The sequence below is a fragment of the Rhamphochromis sp. 'chilingali' genome (genome assembly GCF_963969265.1).
Source record: "Rhamphochromis sp. 'chilingali' genome assembly, chromosome: 19".
NCBI lineage: Eukaryota > Metazoa > Chordata > Actinopteri > Cichliformes > Cichlidae > Rhamphochromis > Rhamphochromis sp. 'chilingali'.
The window spans coordinates 11,318,329-11,332,210 of record NC_137946.1 but is presented as its reverse complement, the minus strand read 5'-3'; the positions used below and the strand labels follow the sequence as shown (position 1 = coordinate 11,332,210).

Genomic DNA, 13,882 nt, shown 5'->3' with positions numbered 1-13,882 from the left:
AGGAAGAGACAATGTGCCACAAATGTCATAAAGACTTGTGGCAATGACATAAAGTAGCTCAGTGCCAAGTTAAACAAATCTTAACTTTGAGGTGCGACCTTTAAGTGACTAACAACAGCATGGAAGAAAAATCTTGACTAACTTCAAACCACCTTGTAGACTAAAGCTCATCACTGACGTTTCTACAAATAAAGACACAGCCCTAGCTAAAATAAGATAAGCTGACATTATATACGTTTACCAGAACCATGCATTGCAGCAGTGAAATGCACAACATGCACAGCCACCTCTATGCTGGTTTTCTGGTTACTCATGCAACTTGTGAGGTGTTTCAACTCCTGAACTCACTGCGTCAAACAGCACTTGCATGACATCAGAACAGGACTTTAAGTCCGTTTACAATAAATCCACTGACTAACATCCCAACATGCTCAATATGACTCATATCATAAAAGACGCCAGACTGTTCAGTGCATGTGGCTGTATCTGTATTTACCACCAACTGAACTGAAGCTCCTTCAAGGGTGATGTGACACTATAGACCTCTTACAGATCGCTGATATAGAAAGGGAACATTTTGTCTTCAAGGTCAATATAGACAATGTAGAGTACTTCACACAAGTGAAGATGGTTTCATTTAACCGGTAACCTTCTAATCTACATGATTAAAAAGCCAGTGGTATGCTCGAGTGGGGCTTTGCAAAGGAAATCCTGTCCTTATCTTTACACCTACTGCTTACCTTATCCTGCAGTAGGTCTGTTATAACAGGTGGTAGTTCTCCTAATGTCTGATATCTACAACACCACTTAGAGCATTTAGTCTATTATGGATCTGTTCCTCAGCCACACTTATACAGGGTTTTATTTGTTTCATGAAATCCACTCCATCCAGCAGAGTCAGGTAGTCATACGCTGATAAACATTTTCTTCTTGATCAAGCAAAAACAAAATTAATAAAGTAAAAGTACTGATCTGTTACGCAGATCTCTATTATTTGAAGGTAAATTCAGCTTAATATTAACTAGGGTTTGGAGTTACATGCAAGACACTTAGTAGAAATAAAAGTCATGGCACAAGTCTGACTTGTGTGAGAACATTGAAGAGCAGTTATTAAGAGAAGTTATTCTAGGCAACTGTGTTGCTTTATTGACCTTTGTTTTTTTTGTTGTTGTTTTTTTTTGGGGGGGGGGTGTGGGGGGGGGGTTATATTGGTAAATGAAACAACCTGAGCAACTAAGGCGTAAAAATAAGTCAGAACACAGAAAAACATATTTCCAACAGAACAAGTGTGACATTTGGTCTAAAGACCATACCCTTTGCTTTTTAAAAGAATGGCATTTCCTTGACACGCCCCATTCAGCATGCAAAAATAAGCTACTGGAGACTACAGCAGAGAAACAGGTGTTTGCACTGTGCATTTGTCCAGGACAATACTACAAATATTTTGTAACAGCACTCAGCAATTAGTTTGGCACACGGTAAACTTGTTTTTTCTCCGTGGGTGAATCTGAAAAGCTAAAATGGGGTTACATGAATACACCTCGTCTTGCGTTTTAAACAAATAAAGATCATCTCTAAACCAGGCACACTCGTGCCAAAATACAGACTGATTTCGTATTATTATCACTGACTAACATAAGTGCATTTGCATCTGCTGAGATTTCCTTTATTTTCACTGTGGAAGGAGGAAGTAAGAGCCAGAAACCGATGAATTGCATAACACTGCTGATCAGCTGTAAATGACTGAGTACTGGAGCACAAAATCAATTGCAGTACTCATACTGGTTGCTTAAAAAAAGCACCCTGCAAATAAAAACATGCCACATTTAATTCAGTTTGAAGTAAGCTGCTACCTGTAGATATGATTTATGGAGCCTTGGGTCTTCCCTTCCCTGACATCGGTGCCTTTGACACGTTTAAAATGCTTGACTACAGATCCCATCTGGCTTTTACACTATAAATCCAGAATTAAAGCCTAGCTTAGCTGCCAATGATCTTCCAACCAGGCCATTTCATGTAGTAAAATCTAATTTACATATTGCACTTCTTATTTATAGCCATTACCGGCGACAGTGGTGTTGACATTACCTGCGGAAGAGGAGTCATCGTGGTCGGAGCTCAGGTACCCATCACTCCTCCTCTCTGGGGTGCTGCACCCCGAGCCTCGGGAGGGTCTGCGTTGAATGTGGGGGAAGGACGGTGACAGTCTGCCATCATCGGAGTCAAACTCCCTGCTGTGGCGGAAAGGCCGCCGGCTGTCCCGGTGAGCGCTGGAAGTCTTCTGACCGTCTCTTCCCGCAGTCTTTGGTGCCAATAAGTTATTCCTGACGAAATTTTCATTCAGCTCCAAATCCTCATATTCCCGGTCGCTGCCTTCCTCGTTGTCATTTGCACGCTGGACGATGGCAGGGGCCGTGTCCACTCTACAAAACATGGGCTTCTGTGGCGGAACCGGGATAGGGACTGGTTTGCCCATCTTGCCGCTGAACCTGCCTCGCTCCCGGCCGAAGGAGCTGGTGAGCCCCGCTGTGTTGCTACCCGCAGCGTGGTGCTTCATGCCACCGGGGTCCAGCGCCTTCATCCTCCCCTCGTCACGCTCGGCGTCCCGCCGCGGCGGTTTCCTGATATTCTCCGTTTTGGAAAAGGTCGACATGTCAGCGTTAAAGTTTTCATCTTTGCCTTCAAACCTTTCCGGGTCGTTTCTCTTCTGTCGGGCCACGGTGGTCTCCAGGTAAATCACCTTGAATTTCTCCTCTGCCAGAGCCTTCTGGAGCCTCTTCAGGTTGGCTTTGCATGTCTCCAGCTCGGACTCGATGTCCTCTACAGAGTTCAAATCCATCTGGGGTACTTTTCCGTCGGGAAATTCTTTCCTCCAGTGTTTTTCGAATTCCTCCTGCTCCCACATATTGATGTTCACGCGGGGCTTCACGCCCGTCGCAGTCTTGTCATGCAAGTCAGAAAATATTGAAGCTAACTGTTGTCTTCACCGACACTGTCGCGTAAATCCACGTTCCTTTCTCACTTGTTTTCCGGAAAAGAAAAAACAAACAAATAAACGGTATTAACTTGAGCACTTTCTGACCATCTTGCACCTCCTACACGTAACTGGCGCACGGCGCACTCCTGCGTTTAATGCAGACAAGTTTGCCACTACGCTGAAAAGTTTCGAGACTTCCTGTATCCAGACGTGGTGCGTTCAGGTGCCGCTGGGAGAATTAATGTGGCCATGGTTTCGTGACAGCATTATCCAATCAATACCGCGGATTCTGAAGTGGATGTGTGCGGTATAGCCTGGTGGCAAAAAAAAAATGTTTAAAAACAAGCAAACAGAAAAAACAACAACAAATAATAAAAAAAAAACCAATTATTATAAGGATGAGGGCAGGGATGTTAGAATATTATAACTCATGACTAATATTTCCATCGATTGCTAACACTGTATCTGCGGATAAACTAACCAGTTTTACTTGAACGCTATTCTTGAATTTCTTTTCACACCTTATAATAATAATAATAATAATAACATAAAAAAAATCCGACAGGATCTGAATGCAACAAGCACTGCTACAGGAAAGCAACCGTGCTTGGTGGTGCACATTTAAAAGAAATTATATTCCAGATAAAGGTTGATCTGTTTGGTAGTTTGTATCTTTGCCAGTTCAGTCTATTGTGAAGAAACACTGCTGATCTAAATATACTGTCAACTTGTTTCTATTCTGTTGTTTGTGGTTTTCTATTTTAGCCACACTGGTGGTCTGTTGAACAAAGATGCTGAACAAATCTTGTTACAGTGTTGACACATTTTAAAAACCTTTAATGATATACAGGAAGCTCAAAAACCTGCAAGTTGCTTTAAATGACACAAAAAATTAATTCCTCCTGACCACATTTCAGCTGCATACATATATACACGGGCACACTGGGCAGCATGTAATGTTGCAGACCAAGCAGACTGAAAGCAGATGTTTGGTTTGCTTCCCTATAGCTACAGGTTTCGGTGGTTTGACATTAAGGAAGGGACGAGGCACTTTTCTTTTTTTTTTTTTTTATCTATCAGGTAGCTTGTTATCTGTCTGCAGAGGAAACAAAAATACTGCAGGAACTCATGTACAAAAACCTTTCACACGCACCTGTCTCTTAACTTCAAGCACACATCCTCCTTCTCCTCCTTGTTTTCAAGCCTGCTAGTTAACGATTGCTAAACAGTGTGTTGAAAAAAAGGTCAACTTGATACCCCATCTTGATTTGTGGCACAGCAGAAAAATATTTATTGGACATTTAGCTGGTAAATAATTAAGTATGTGTCATTTTGAAGACTCTCCATGTCTGTGATTTTCATATGAACAGAGCCCATCTCTGGGAGACTCATCTTCCATAAAAAAGTAAACGTAAAGCATGATTATCAAAATTCATGCAGCTATGTCCTGATAATATTAAAGAAGAGCCTGGTAAGAAGCCAGACAGGAGCCTTCCAGTAAAATAGAGTGTAATGCTATACAACATAGAAGAAAGTTATCTGTGCAGACAGAGAGAGGCGGGTGCAGGCAGAGATGGGTGCTTGGTATTTCTGAGTGCCCATTTGGATAACCGCCCAGAACTGAAAGATCATTCTCCTGAAAGCTTTCAGTGGCCATTGATCCGCACTCATTGCAAGCCTGGGGGCCTGTATTGGGTTACTGTAATGAATAGTCTACAAAGACTACGACCAGCTATGAAGCTAGATTACCAATCACAGGCCTGATACGACAAAGAAAGCATAAAACGTGGACTTTTCCTGGTTAGTCTACAAGTTATAATAAAGACAGCTAGCTTTGGGGACTGCATAAACATGACTGTGTAGCTGATCCAGCCATACTTCTCATGCTTTACTCATTTCATCGCTTAACATCAGTGAAACAGACACCTAACAAGTTTGCTCAGTGTGTGGTATTCAGTCGACAGATACCTGAGTGGGTAAACGATGCAGAAGAGTGTGCACAAAGCTGGAATTCTGCTTTAATTACATTTCGCAGCTACAACCACACCGATCAGAGGTGCTCAATAGATAACCAGAATGTAACAATATTATAAAATGCCTGTTAAATGAGTTCCCTTTTGTGTGAGTGTGTGTCATATATTCACAGCTTAAATAACACCTCCAGCCCAACAAGCTGTGGGTATGTACTCTGTGTTACTATCCAACCCTTTTTAGTGAACATATTCTTAAACTTTTCCACACACCTCTCAGCACTCCTTCACCTCCATTCAAATCCAGATGCCTTGGATTCCTGAAACACTAAACTCAGATAGTGACTCGAATTCTTTGCTGCCATCAACAAAAAGAGAGACGCATGAACAAACTATCCAGCTATGTTATAATTACAGCACTTAGTGTCATTGTAAATACATATGGGTGCCTTCTACGGTACGGCACATGTATAATATATAAAATATATAATATTGTAAGTGTCAAAGTTGTATTGAAGCTTATACCTAAAGTCTTATGGGACAAGAGTACTTGAAATAAAGGCATTGAAAGTGCACATATTGAAACATATTGATGGGTCAAGTGTTTAAAAAAAAGAAAGAAAAAAAAAATACCACACAAGTAGAGATCTGCAATTTTTCCTTAGTGGGTCAGCAGCTCTGTGATCAGGAGAGCTGCTGTAAAAGTGGATAGGTTCTTGTGACACATGATGCACCAGTGACACACAAAGGAGCAAAACAACTGGCTCGGACACGATTCCACCGGCTGCACCCTCCAGTATATTCTGTACTGCACCACAGTGCATGGTGTGAGGGACTTTAATCAGTGGTTGCATGACGCCCTCTTGTGGCCACATGCCCTGCAGGACTAAACGAGCGTGAGTCAAAGCAGCACACATAGTAAAACACACAGTAGTACAACATTTATTGGTAGGATCATTTCCGCAGGACTTCTAGTACAGTGAATTTCACTAATCACAGAAATGATTCTAACAGATATATTGCTCAAGTCTAAGACCACAGCGAGACACTTTGGGACAACATAAAGATGAAAACATTAAAAAGTAAATATGCTTTCCAGGATGCGAAGTTCTATGCATCCCTTTGAAAGCAAACTTACAATACAAGTATATCAAAATAGACAGATATATTATAAAAACACATCTCACACTGCATCTGGTTTATGTGGGAGAGATCTTAGACTGTAATCGAAACTTTTAACCGAGACATAAAATCTACAAAACTCTACTCCAGATTTGTTGCACAACTGTCTCTGAAATCTCAGTTAAGGCAAAAAAAGGACAGCACCACAGATGCAACCAACGGAGTTACAGGTAGGTAGTATCAAAGGCCACAAAACAACCCCCCACCCCTACACGTGATACAAATATATTTTCAGAAAAAAGACAAACATCTACAGTTTGAGTCAAAAGTTTGCAGGTGACGATCCTCTACACAGCCTTCCTGAGCAGTAGTTGGAAACGTAAAAGGAGTGTTTAGGATGATTGAGGAGCCATCAATGATTAGGCCTAGTCTTTAATATAATAAAAATCTAGTTGATTTAATGTAAATATGTACAATATCATAAATACTTCTCACAATAATATAGTAGTCTTCAGATCAAAGACTGTCACAGTGCCTGCACAAATGTTCTTTGCATAGTTAAGTGATTTTCCGATAGTGAATGCATAAAAACCTAAATCAGTTTGTAAAAGATGGAATCTAACCTGCAGGATTTCTGCTGTTTTCTAACAGAGCAAAGTGCAAAATCTTGATACAGTTTGCTCCTGTGGCTAATACATAATCATGATTGCTGTTAGCCTTAAGAAACAGTTCTTCATGCTTTTATGATGGCACTTGCTACCAAGGTTTCTCGCCTGGTGGTTATAAATGCCTGTTGTTTCTCATAATAGGCTGCCTCGTTAATAAAAGTGGGATAGACCGTCCCGGAGCCTTGGTAGTGGATGGTTTTTCCATCAAATGTCTGGAACATTGGGTCACCAGGGTTCAGCGGCTCCCAGTCACAGTCCTGCAACAATAACAAGCAAGAGCCACAGGGAAAGTAACTCGAGTATGTTGTTTAAACTGAAACAATACATCCTCACGTCATCTAAAGAAATCTCATTTCCTCCTTAAAGCAGCACATTTATAGACTCAACGGTCCAAACATGACATGAATGCTAGAGATTGAAGGTGAGAGCAATTCTAAATTTGAATATTTACCTGCAGGTTGGGGTGAACCATGGCTATGATGTTTCCATTGGCGTCTCGGGGGTAGTCGATCCACTCGAGGACTCGGAAAACTTCAACTGTACAAGGAGGGAACTCCACACCTAAACAGCACAGAAAACACAGAGAGAGTATGTGAGTGGATTGGGATAACATAATGAAAGCTGGAGTTAGACTGAATTCCCAGAGTTAATGTCCCCGGGTTTAGAACAAGCCTAAAAAAATAAATAAATAATTAAAAAAGAAGAAAAATAGATTTAAATAAACATTCGAACACTATTTAACAAACTGTTTCAAGGGCAGCTTTATTATAGGTCCTCAGAAGGGTATAAAAGCTGTAGTACGTTAAGGCATCGAGTCGCGATATCTCCTAGACGACCAGTAGATCAAACATTAACATTAAGTCAGTGCAGAAATTTATCTTCACATGGAAGGTAAAGCCCCACTCTTACAGGTGAAAAGTCATCTGCATCACCTAGCAGTTGTCGAGTTGAAGGGCAGCTTGTTAAAAAAAACAAAAAAACAACTCACTGAACAAATGCACCTTGCTTCCCAATTGAACTTGTCTGTTTTTTATGCTACTATACCATACTTGACTGGCACTGTGGTGCAGTGGTTACCAATTTAGCTTGAAAGCAAAAAGCTCCTGGGTTCAAACCCAACAGCCTTTGTGCATGGAGTTTGCTTTGTGTGCTCTTCCTGTGCTTCTGTGGGATTTCTCCAGTTTGCACCCACAGTCCAAAGACATGCTTGTTAGGTTAAGAGGCAATTCTAAACTGGCTGCAGGTGTTGGTCTCTTTATGACAGACTGGTGAAAGGGTAACCAAACTTTTGCTAAGATGAATAAGCAGGGTAAGCAGAAGAACATTGATGGATTTATAATAGTTGCCTGATCTTTATAGAACTCTGATTGGCCTGAGAAAACCTGAAAACAGAGCTCAGAGAAGGTGCTTAAGTGCAGTCGTCACCAAAATCTTGTTGTCTACCGCTTTCTTTATTCAGCTAAATCTAACTCGTGACATTGCTATCAAACAGATAAAGATAATATGCATTATATTACCTCTGCATTATTACGTATGTAGATTTTTCACTCTGGACCACAGTAACGAGCTCAGTAACATTTTAAAACTTGGTTTTGATTTTATTTATTTTTTGAAGTACAGATTAGTGGAAAAAAAGACGTTACCTTTACTTTATATTAAGATGGGCATAAAATACACAGTAAAACATAAATCAAACTAATGTCACACAATGGACAAGTTGCCAAGTTTTCATGAGATTGTTCAACTGTGATTTGAAACCAGAGTGTCCTTGTTCAACCTTAGGAATTACACACGAGGTTTGGTAATGTTTGGCAGAGCTCTGACATTAGGCAACCATTTCACCTGCACTCAGCTGTATTCATATGCAAGTAGCAGTGCGGAACAGGAAGGACAAATGCTTCTGAAGTTTTAGTTTCCCTGCTTAATTGGGGGGGGGGGGGGGGGGGGGGGGGCGCTATCCTTCTGAGCAAGCCTTGTATAGCTAAAGGACTTGTTTCATCATGCTGCTCAGCTGCAAAGCGCAGGAACACCGCTTCAACACCATGCCAGAACATTCATTATCACCACGGTGGTCCTAAGACAGAAGACTACCACCCCAGTGCCAGCCAGTCCCTAATGACATGGAAACTGACCAACTCCCAGTTAGCGGCCCTTTCAACGGCGGGACAGTTGGGGAAACCAACAGCCTGCAATTCTAACTTGGCACAGATCGCATGTTTCCGTAAAGATATGAGGGAAACGCTGCCCTGCACCTAAACACTGAGAACACTCTTTCGTTTAGGGGGGGGGAGAACGAGCCGAGTGGAGGCGTAACGCAGATAAATTTAGAGAGCGAGGACTAGGTACATCTGGATGAGTCAGATGGTCACCCATGGGCATTTTGTCACAAAACGTTTCTCATCACAGGGATGCTGACAGATGGTAAACAACTCACTTTTCTATTATATAACACATTATGAATCACACTTGCTGTTTTTGAGCCCAAATTCTGAACACTGTTTAATACTTTGTAACTTCTGTAAGAGCTACTTCAGAGGTCATTCATTCTTCACACTATGCTGCAGTGCTATAACCCTTTAAAGTCTTGTGACACAGCCTGTTGTCATGCAGCTAAATGTGACTACAGCTTAACACTTCAAGTCTCACCTTCATTAAAGAGTTCAATAAAGTCCAGAGCATGTTTCAGTATCACTCGCATGGCTTCAAAGATGTTGCTTCTTAAAACACCTTGAGGCTGAGGACCCACTTCCAAACCTGCATAGAAGAAAACAATCAAATGATTCATCTGCAAGTAAAAGATTTTCTACCAGCTGAACGTATACTCCAGTTAGATATGTTAAATGTGTAAGGGCTAAGGGCTAGCTGGGATTTGTCGAGGGTGGCACACAACCAAACATGACTGTACTCGATGCAGTGGCTGCTCTGCAAGAGTCAGTAAAAGTCATACACGGTTGCATGCTCGAGAATCATGGCTACACAGAAAACAGGCACAAGGCCTCAGGTTTAATATAGGAAACTGAAACGACAACATTTAAAAGACCACAAAGAGATACAAAATGACCACAAAAATGTGCAAAATGACGAAAAAGCATTGAAAATGGCAAGAAAGGGATGAAAAACCACAGAGGAAACAAAAAGAACTCCAAATAACTGCGATACGACCAAGCGATTAAAATAAATGCGATCGAAAGACCTAATTACCAAATCAACAATTAAGAAATGATTCACACTTTATTCACCTAGGGGTCATTTTTAACCCGAGGACAACACAAGGGTTAAGCTTACAAGTGCCCATAATGATATTTGTTATTCTGTACACTGTTAGTCTGTAAAATATGCTAGAATCACCACAAAATTGACCACAAAGACACACCACACAGCCAAACACCACCTACAAAGCAACTAGAAAGTGCTGAAAAACAACAGTTTGTGTCATTACGTGCTCGGGGTTGAACCCCCTTCTTTAAAACAATGGCTTTAAAACCTGTTTTTCTTAATCCACCTCTGCCACTGTCCACAGATAAACCTGGCTGGACTACAGAGACTCACCAACAGGGTGCTTGGCGACAGAGCGTGAAGTGGAATATTTCAGAAGAGGATGTTCATTCATCAGAACAAGACAACTGGCTGGAGCCATGGCTTTCTACAAGACAAGAGAACAAGAACATCATATAAAAAGCAGATAAAAGAAAGCCAAACACAAACGCACAAAGGCAAAGGTGTTACGGTCGTGCTCGATAGAATGGAAAATGAAATCTAAACCAACTAACGCTGTATCAAAAACGACTGTGTGGGGAATGAAGTTTAAGCTGGTGGGCTATCTTCGTTTGTCAGCAGAGGCTTGAAATCCTTTTCAGAAGGAACACCATCATAGTGGTCGCCTTCATCATTAAATTAAAAGCTGTTTCTCTAACATTAAACTGGCAGCGGTTCAGATCATCTGCCGAGGGGTAAATCCTTCAAAGTATGAGACAGAGTAATCGGTACCGTACTAGACCTGAGCCCTTTTCTACCTTGTGCGTTTGCGATTATCAACAAACACGAGCAAAGCGCCTGAAGTCACAGCATCTAAACCGGAGGCATTTACTAAGCTGGTGAATATTTATGAAGTCTATGAATCCTTATATAACTGATGTCTGTGTATTGGTGGGGCAGTTTACAGTTTTAAAACTTAAGAATGCATTTCCTGTGAGGTGTATTGTACAAAAGACATGTTGCTTTTGGCTTCATTTCTCCTCCCTGCAGGTGCTCACCATGGATTGTTATTAAGAACGAGAAAGGAATGCAACAGCTGGCATTTTAAGATGGAAGTTAATGTAAAGTAATAAGAGGGGTTTGCCTTGTCATTACCATGAAGCAATGTGAATTTTCGAGGTTGTATTAATGTCTTAAAACAAATTATTTATAAAGATTTGCTGTCTCTGAAGCATTTTATGCTTCTTTGTTAGTTCCCATGTGGGATTTAATCAGTGTAAAGCTGTTGTTACACATGCAGTTTATCACTAAAATATTTGAGAAGTCCAACACTGGACAATGTCCTGATCAGCCAATAGCCAACACTGTTTTGGGCTAAATGATACCCAAACGCACTGTTGATTATTTTGGCACCTTTATCCCATTTGGTAGTCAGCAAAGAAGTCCTGTGTTCCAGTCAAGTATGAAACATTTTGGGAGGGCAGATCTAGTTCAGCACCATGTTGATTATGCTGAGACCTTCTGGTACAGCAGCTCTCCACAATAAACATGCCACAGACTCCTCTGAGAACAAGCTTGTTAGGGTTACGTCCAAGATTTTTGGACAGATCTGTGACATTTATGAAATTCTCGTTGTTACAGTGGAAAGAAGAATTGCTTGAATTAAAGTTATGTTTTACTGGCAGAATTATAACTTTTGGTTACACCAGAGAAAATCAGGTGTTGTTACATAATTATTACAAAGTGTTGACTAACGATATTCTCTTTCAGATTGAAAGGTTCCAAGGACAAAAATAAATGTATACATTGCTGCAGTGCTTTCAAAACAGTGACTTTACCCTTTTTTTGTGTTAAATCCACAATCAATTAGAGCCCTGTTTGTTTTGTTGCTCTCCTTAGTCATCACTATTAAGTAGCTTTCATTGCATGTGTTTTTGTTTTAGTTGGTTTTGCTTGGATTGAACATCTGGCATCTCCTCCACTTGTCCCTTGGGAGGCCCACTAAAAAGGGCAGGAATAAAAAAATAAGCATTTAGTTCTTTTTATTTTATTCTCAACAATGTAATTATAGCCCAGTTCATCTGTACTTACTTTACTTAATGCTGTCAGATAAAATCCATCTTGTAAGAGAGACACTGAACATCTAATGGTTTATATTATCTCCTAAGGCTCATCTGGGAATTTGGCTGAGAGTACAAAGACAACAAGGATCCTTCTGGGGTATTTGGATGAACCTAACATGGATGGATTTACATCTCTCAACTATCTCAACTAAAGCTCAGCAAACAGATCAGCCTCAGACGGAGGTCAGAGAACGACACAGGTTGAGAAGTTGAGCTACATCTCGTGTTTCTCCACATACTGCACAGTGTGCAGCACAGACTATGAGTGGAACAATCATGCAGTAATATTATACAGTCGCAATGATGCCTGCTGAATAATGATATATAATTTGGACTTTCTGCAAATATAATGGCAGCACTTGATGACAGTGATTGTTTTATCTCGTTTAGGTCTCAGTACTCTTTTTTTTTTTCCATGTTAACCATCAGTCGATTTTTAACAAACTGCAAATCTTGCCAAACTACTCTTTTCATCACTGATTAAGCTTGCCGGTCATTACAGTTGAAGTACGTGGTTAAAATGTCTCAACGGTTGTAGAGAAAAGGTTCCACAAAAGCTCCTCTCAAATACTAGAAGTTACTGGATGTAACTACAGTTCTGTGAGCATAAGTGTAGCGCCCCAACAGGCTTCACCACTGTTTGTGTAAACTGGTCAGAGGGGTGGTCAGATTTTAGGGTGTGATAGCTCTTCTCATAAAAAAGTCCCTACAGTGTATATGTTTGTTTGTATTCTCAAGGCCGCCACCTTTATGTAGTTCATCATCTGCAGATTGAAGTGGTCTTTGGAGCTTTCCAGAATCAGAGTGCAGCCCATGTTGGATGTCGTGTTGTGAAGGTCAAAGATGACATCGTAGGCCTCCGGGCTTCCTTTGGGACCAAATATCCTGTTGATCTCCTGGGCTCTCAGCACCTCATAGGGCAGGTCATTTCCACCTGGGGCACTGCAGGGTGTGTGCAAACACATAAAGCATGTTAGAGCTGCCACAAGCCTAACTATTCACATACTATCACACAAGTCAGCTCAAAGAACAATGAATCATGTTAATTATTTACACAAGAGTGTCCTACATACACTTTAACCTAACGGTTGGCTAAAAGGGAAAAGGCTAGTATGTCGGGGTTAAACTCCACATGCAGAACTTCATGGTTAAAGTATTGGCAGCCATGGAGTCAATGCTGGGAAGTAGTAGCTGCATTCAGTAGGCCAGTGGCCTCCTTCTGTCAAAGTTAAGAAGAAACTGTATTCATTAACTCCAAGTCTTAGGATCTTTCCAAAGTGTATTTTGCCCCCGGGCCTTGCTCTGACCAGAGGACGAGTGCTGCCCACTTTCACGCTCTTATAAAGCATTTCAAAACACCAACCAGTCTAGGTCATTCTCCACGCTATAGCAGAATAGCACCTCTACTGTCTGTGTTGTTTTGCCTCCCTCACATCTGTCATTTACTCCCTGTTTTCAGAGACTGTCCGGTATTGTCTGGACTGCTGGGAAATAAGCACACAAGCACAGTGTAAGCAGCAGCTGATGAAGTGGACTCCCAAAATTCATCTGAAGGGGTCAAGCGGGTGCTAATTTTGAGGGAAGATGTCATTCTATACAAGGGGGGGGGGGGGGGGGGGGGGGGGGAATGACATCATGATGAGCTGTTTTTGGAAAGAGTCTCCAACTGTTTAATCTTCTTATATGTTGCCTTCAGAGAGGCCAAATAGTGAACATGCTGGAGAGCGCTGAAGAAGATCTTAAAGTGTCAACTAATGCTTGTACGATGAGGCCGGAACGCTTCACTCATTCGGTTTGAGCTCTGGGCATCACTTCAGCTTCACTGCT

General features: G+C 41.3%; 2 protein-coding genes across 3 annotated transcripts in view; both read right to left on the bottom strand.

Moving 5' to 3' along the window:
* abr (ABR activator of RhoGEF and GTPase) overlaps nt 1–3,164 on the bottom strand; it is a 119,480-nt gene extending 116,316 nt beyond the window's left edge. Inside the window, exon 1 of one of the 2 annotated variants that reach the window (XM_080866077.1) lies at nt 2,089–3,164. In XM_080866077.1, coding sequence (XP_080722203.1) covers nt 2,089–2,905 — 817 coding nt within the window. In that variant the 5' untranslated portion in view covers nt 2,906–3,164. The remainder of the gene's footprint in view (nt 1–2,088) is intronic. The other variant, XM_080866073.1, reaches the window with a different exon arrangement.
* Nucleotides 3,165–5,879: 2,715 nt separating this feature from the next.
* Nucleotides 5,880–13,882, bottom strand: part of aspa (aspartoacylase) — a 9,399-nt gene continuing 1,396 nt past the window's right edge. The window contains exons 2-6 of the mRNA XM_080867053.1: nt 12,802–12,997; nt 10,287–10,380; nt 9,384–9,491; nt 7,189–7,298; nt 5,880–6,994 (exon numbers count right to left, since the gene is read on the bottom strand). Coding sequence (XP_080723179.1) covers nt 6,803–6,994; nt 7,189–7,298; nt 9,384–9,491; nt 10,287–10,380; nt 12,802–12,997 — 700 coding nt within the window. The 3' untranslated portion in view covers nt 5,880–6,802. The remainder of the gene's footprint in view (nt 6,995–7,188; nt 7,299–9,383; nt 9,492–10,286; nt 10,381–12,801; nt 12,998–13,882) is intronic.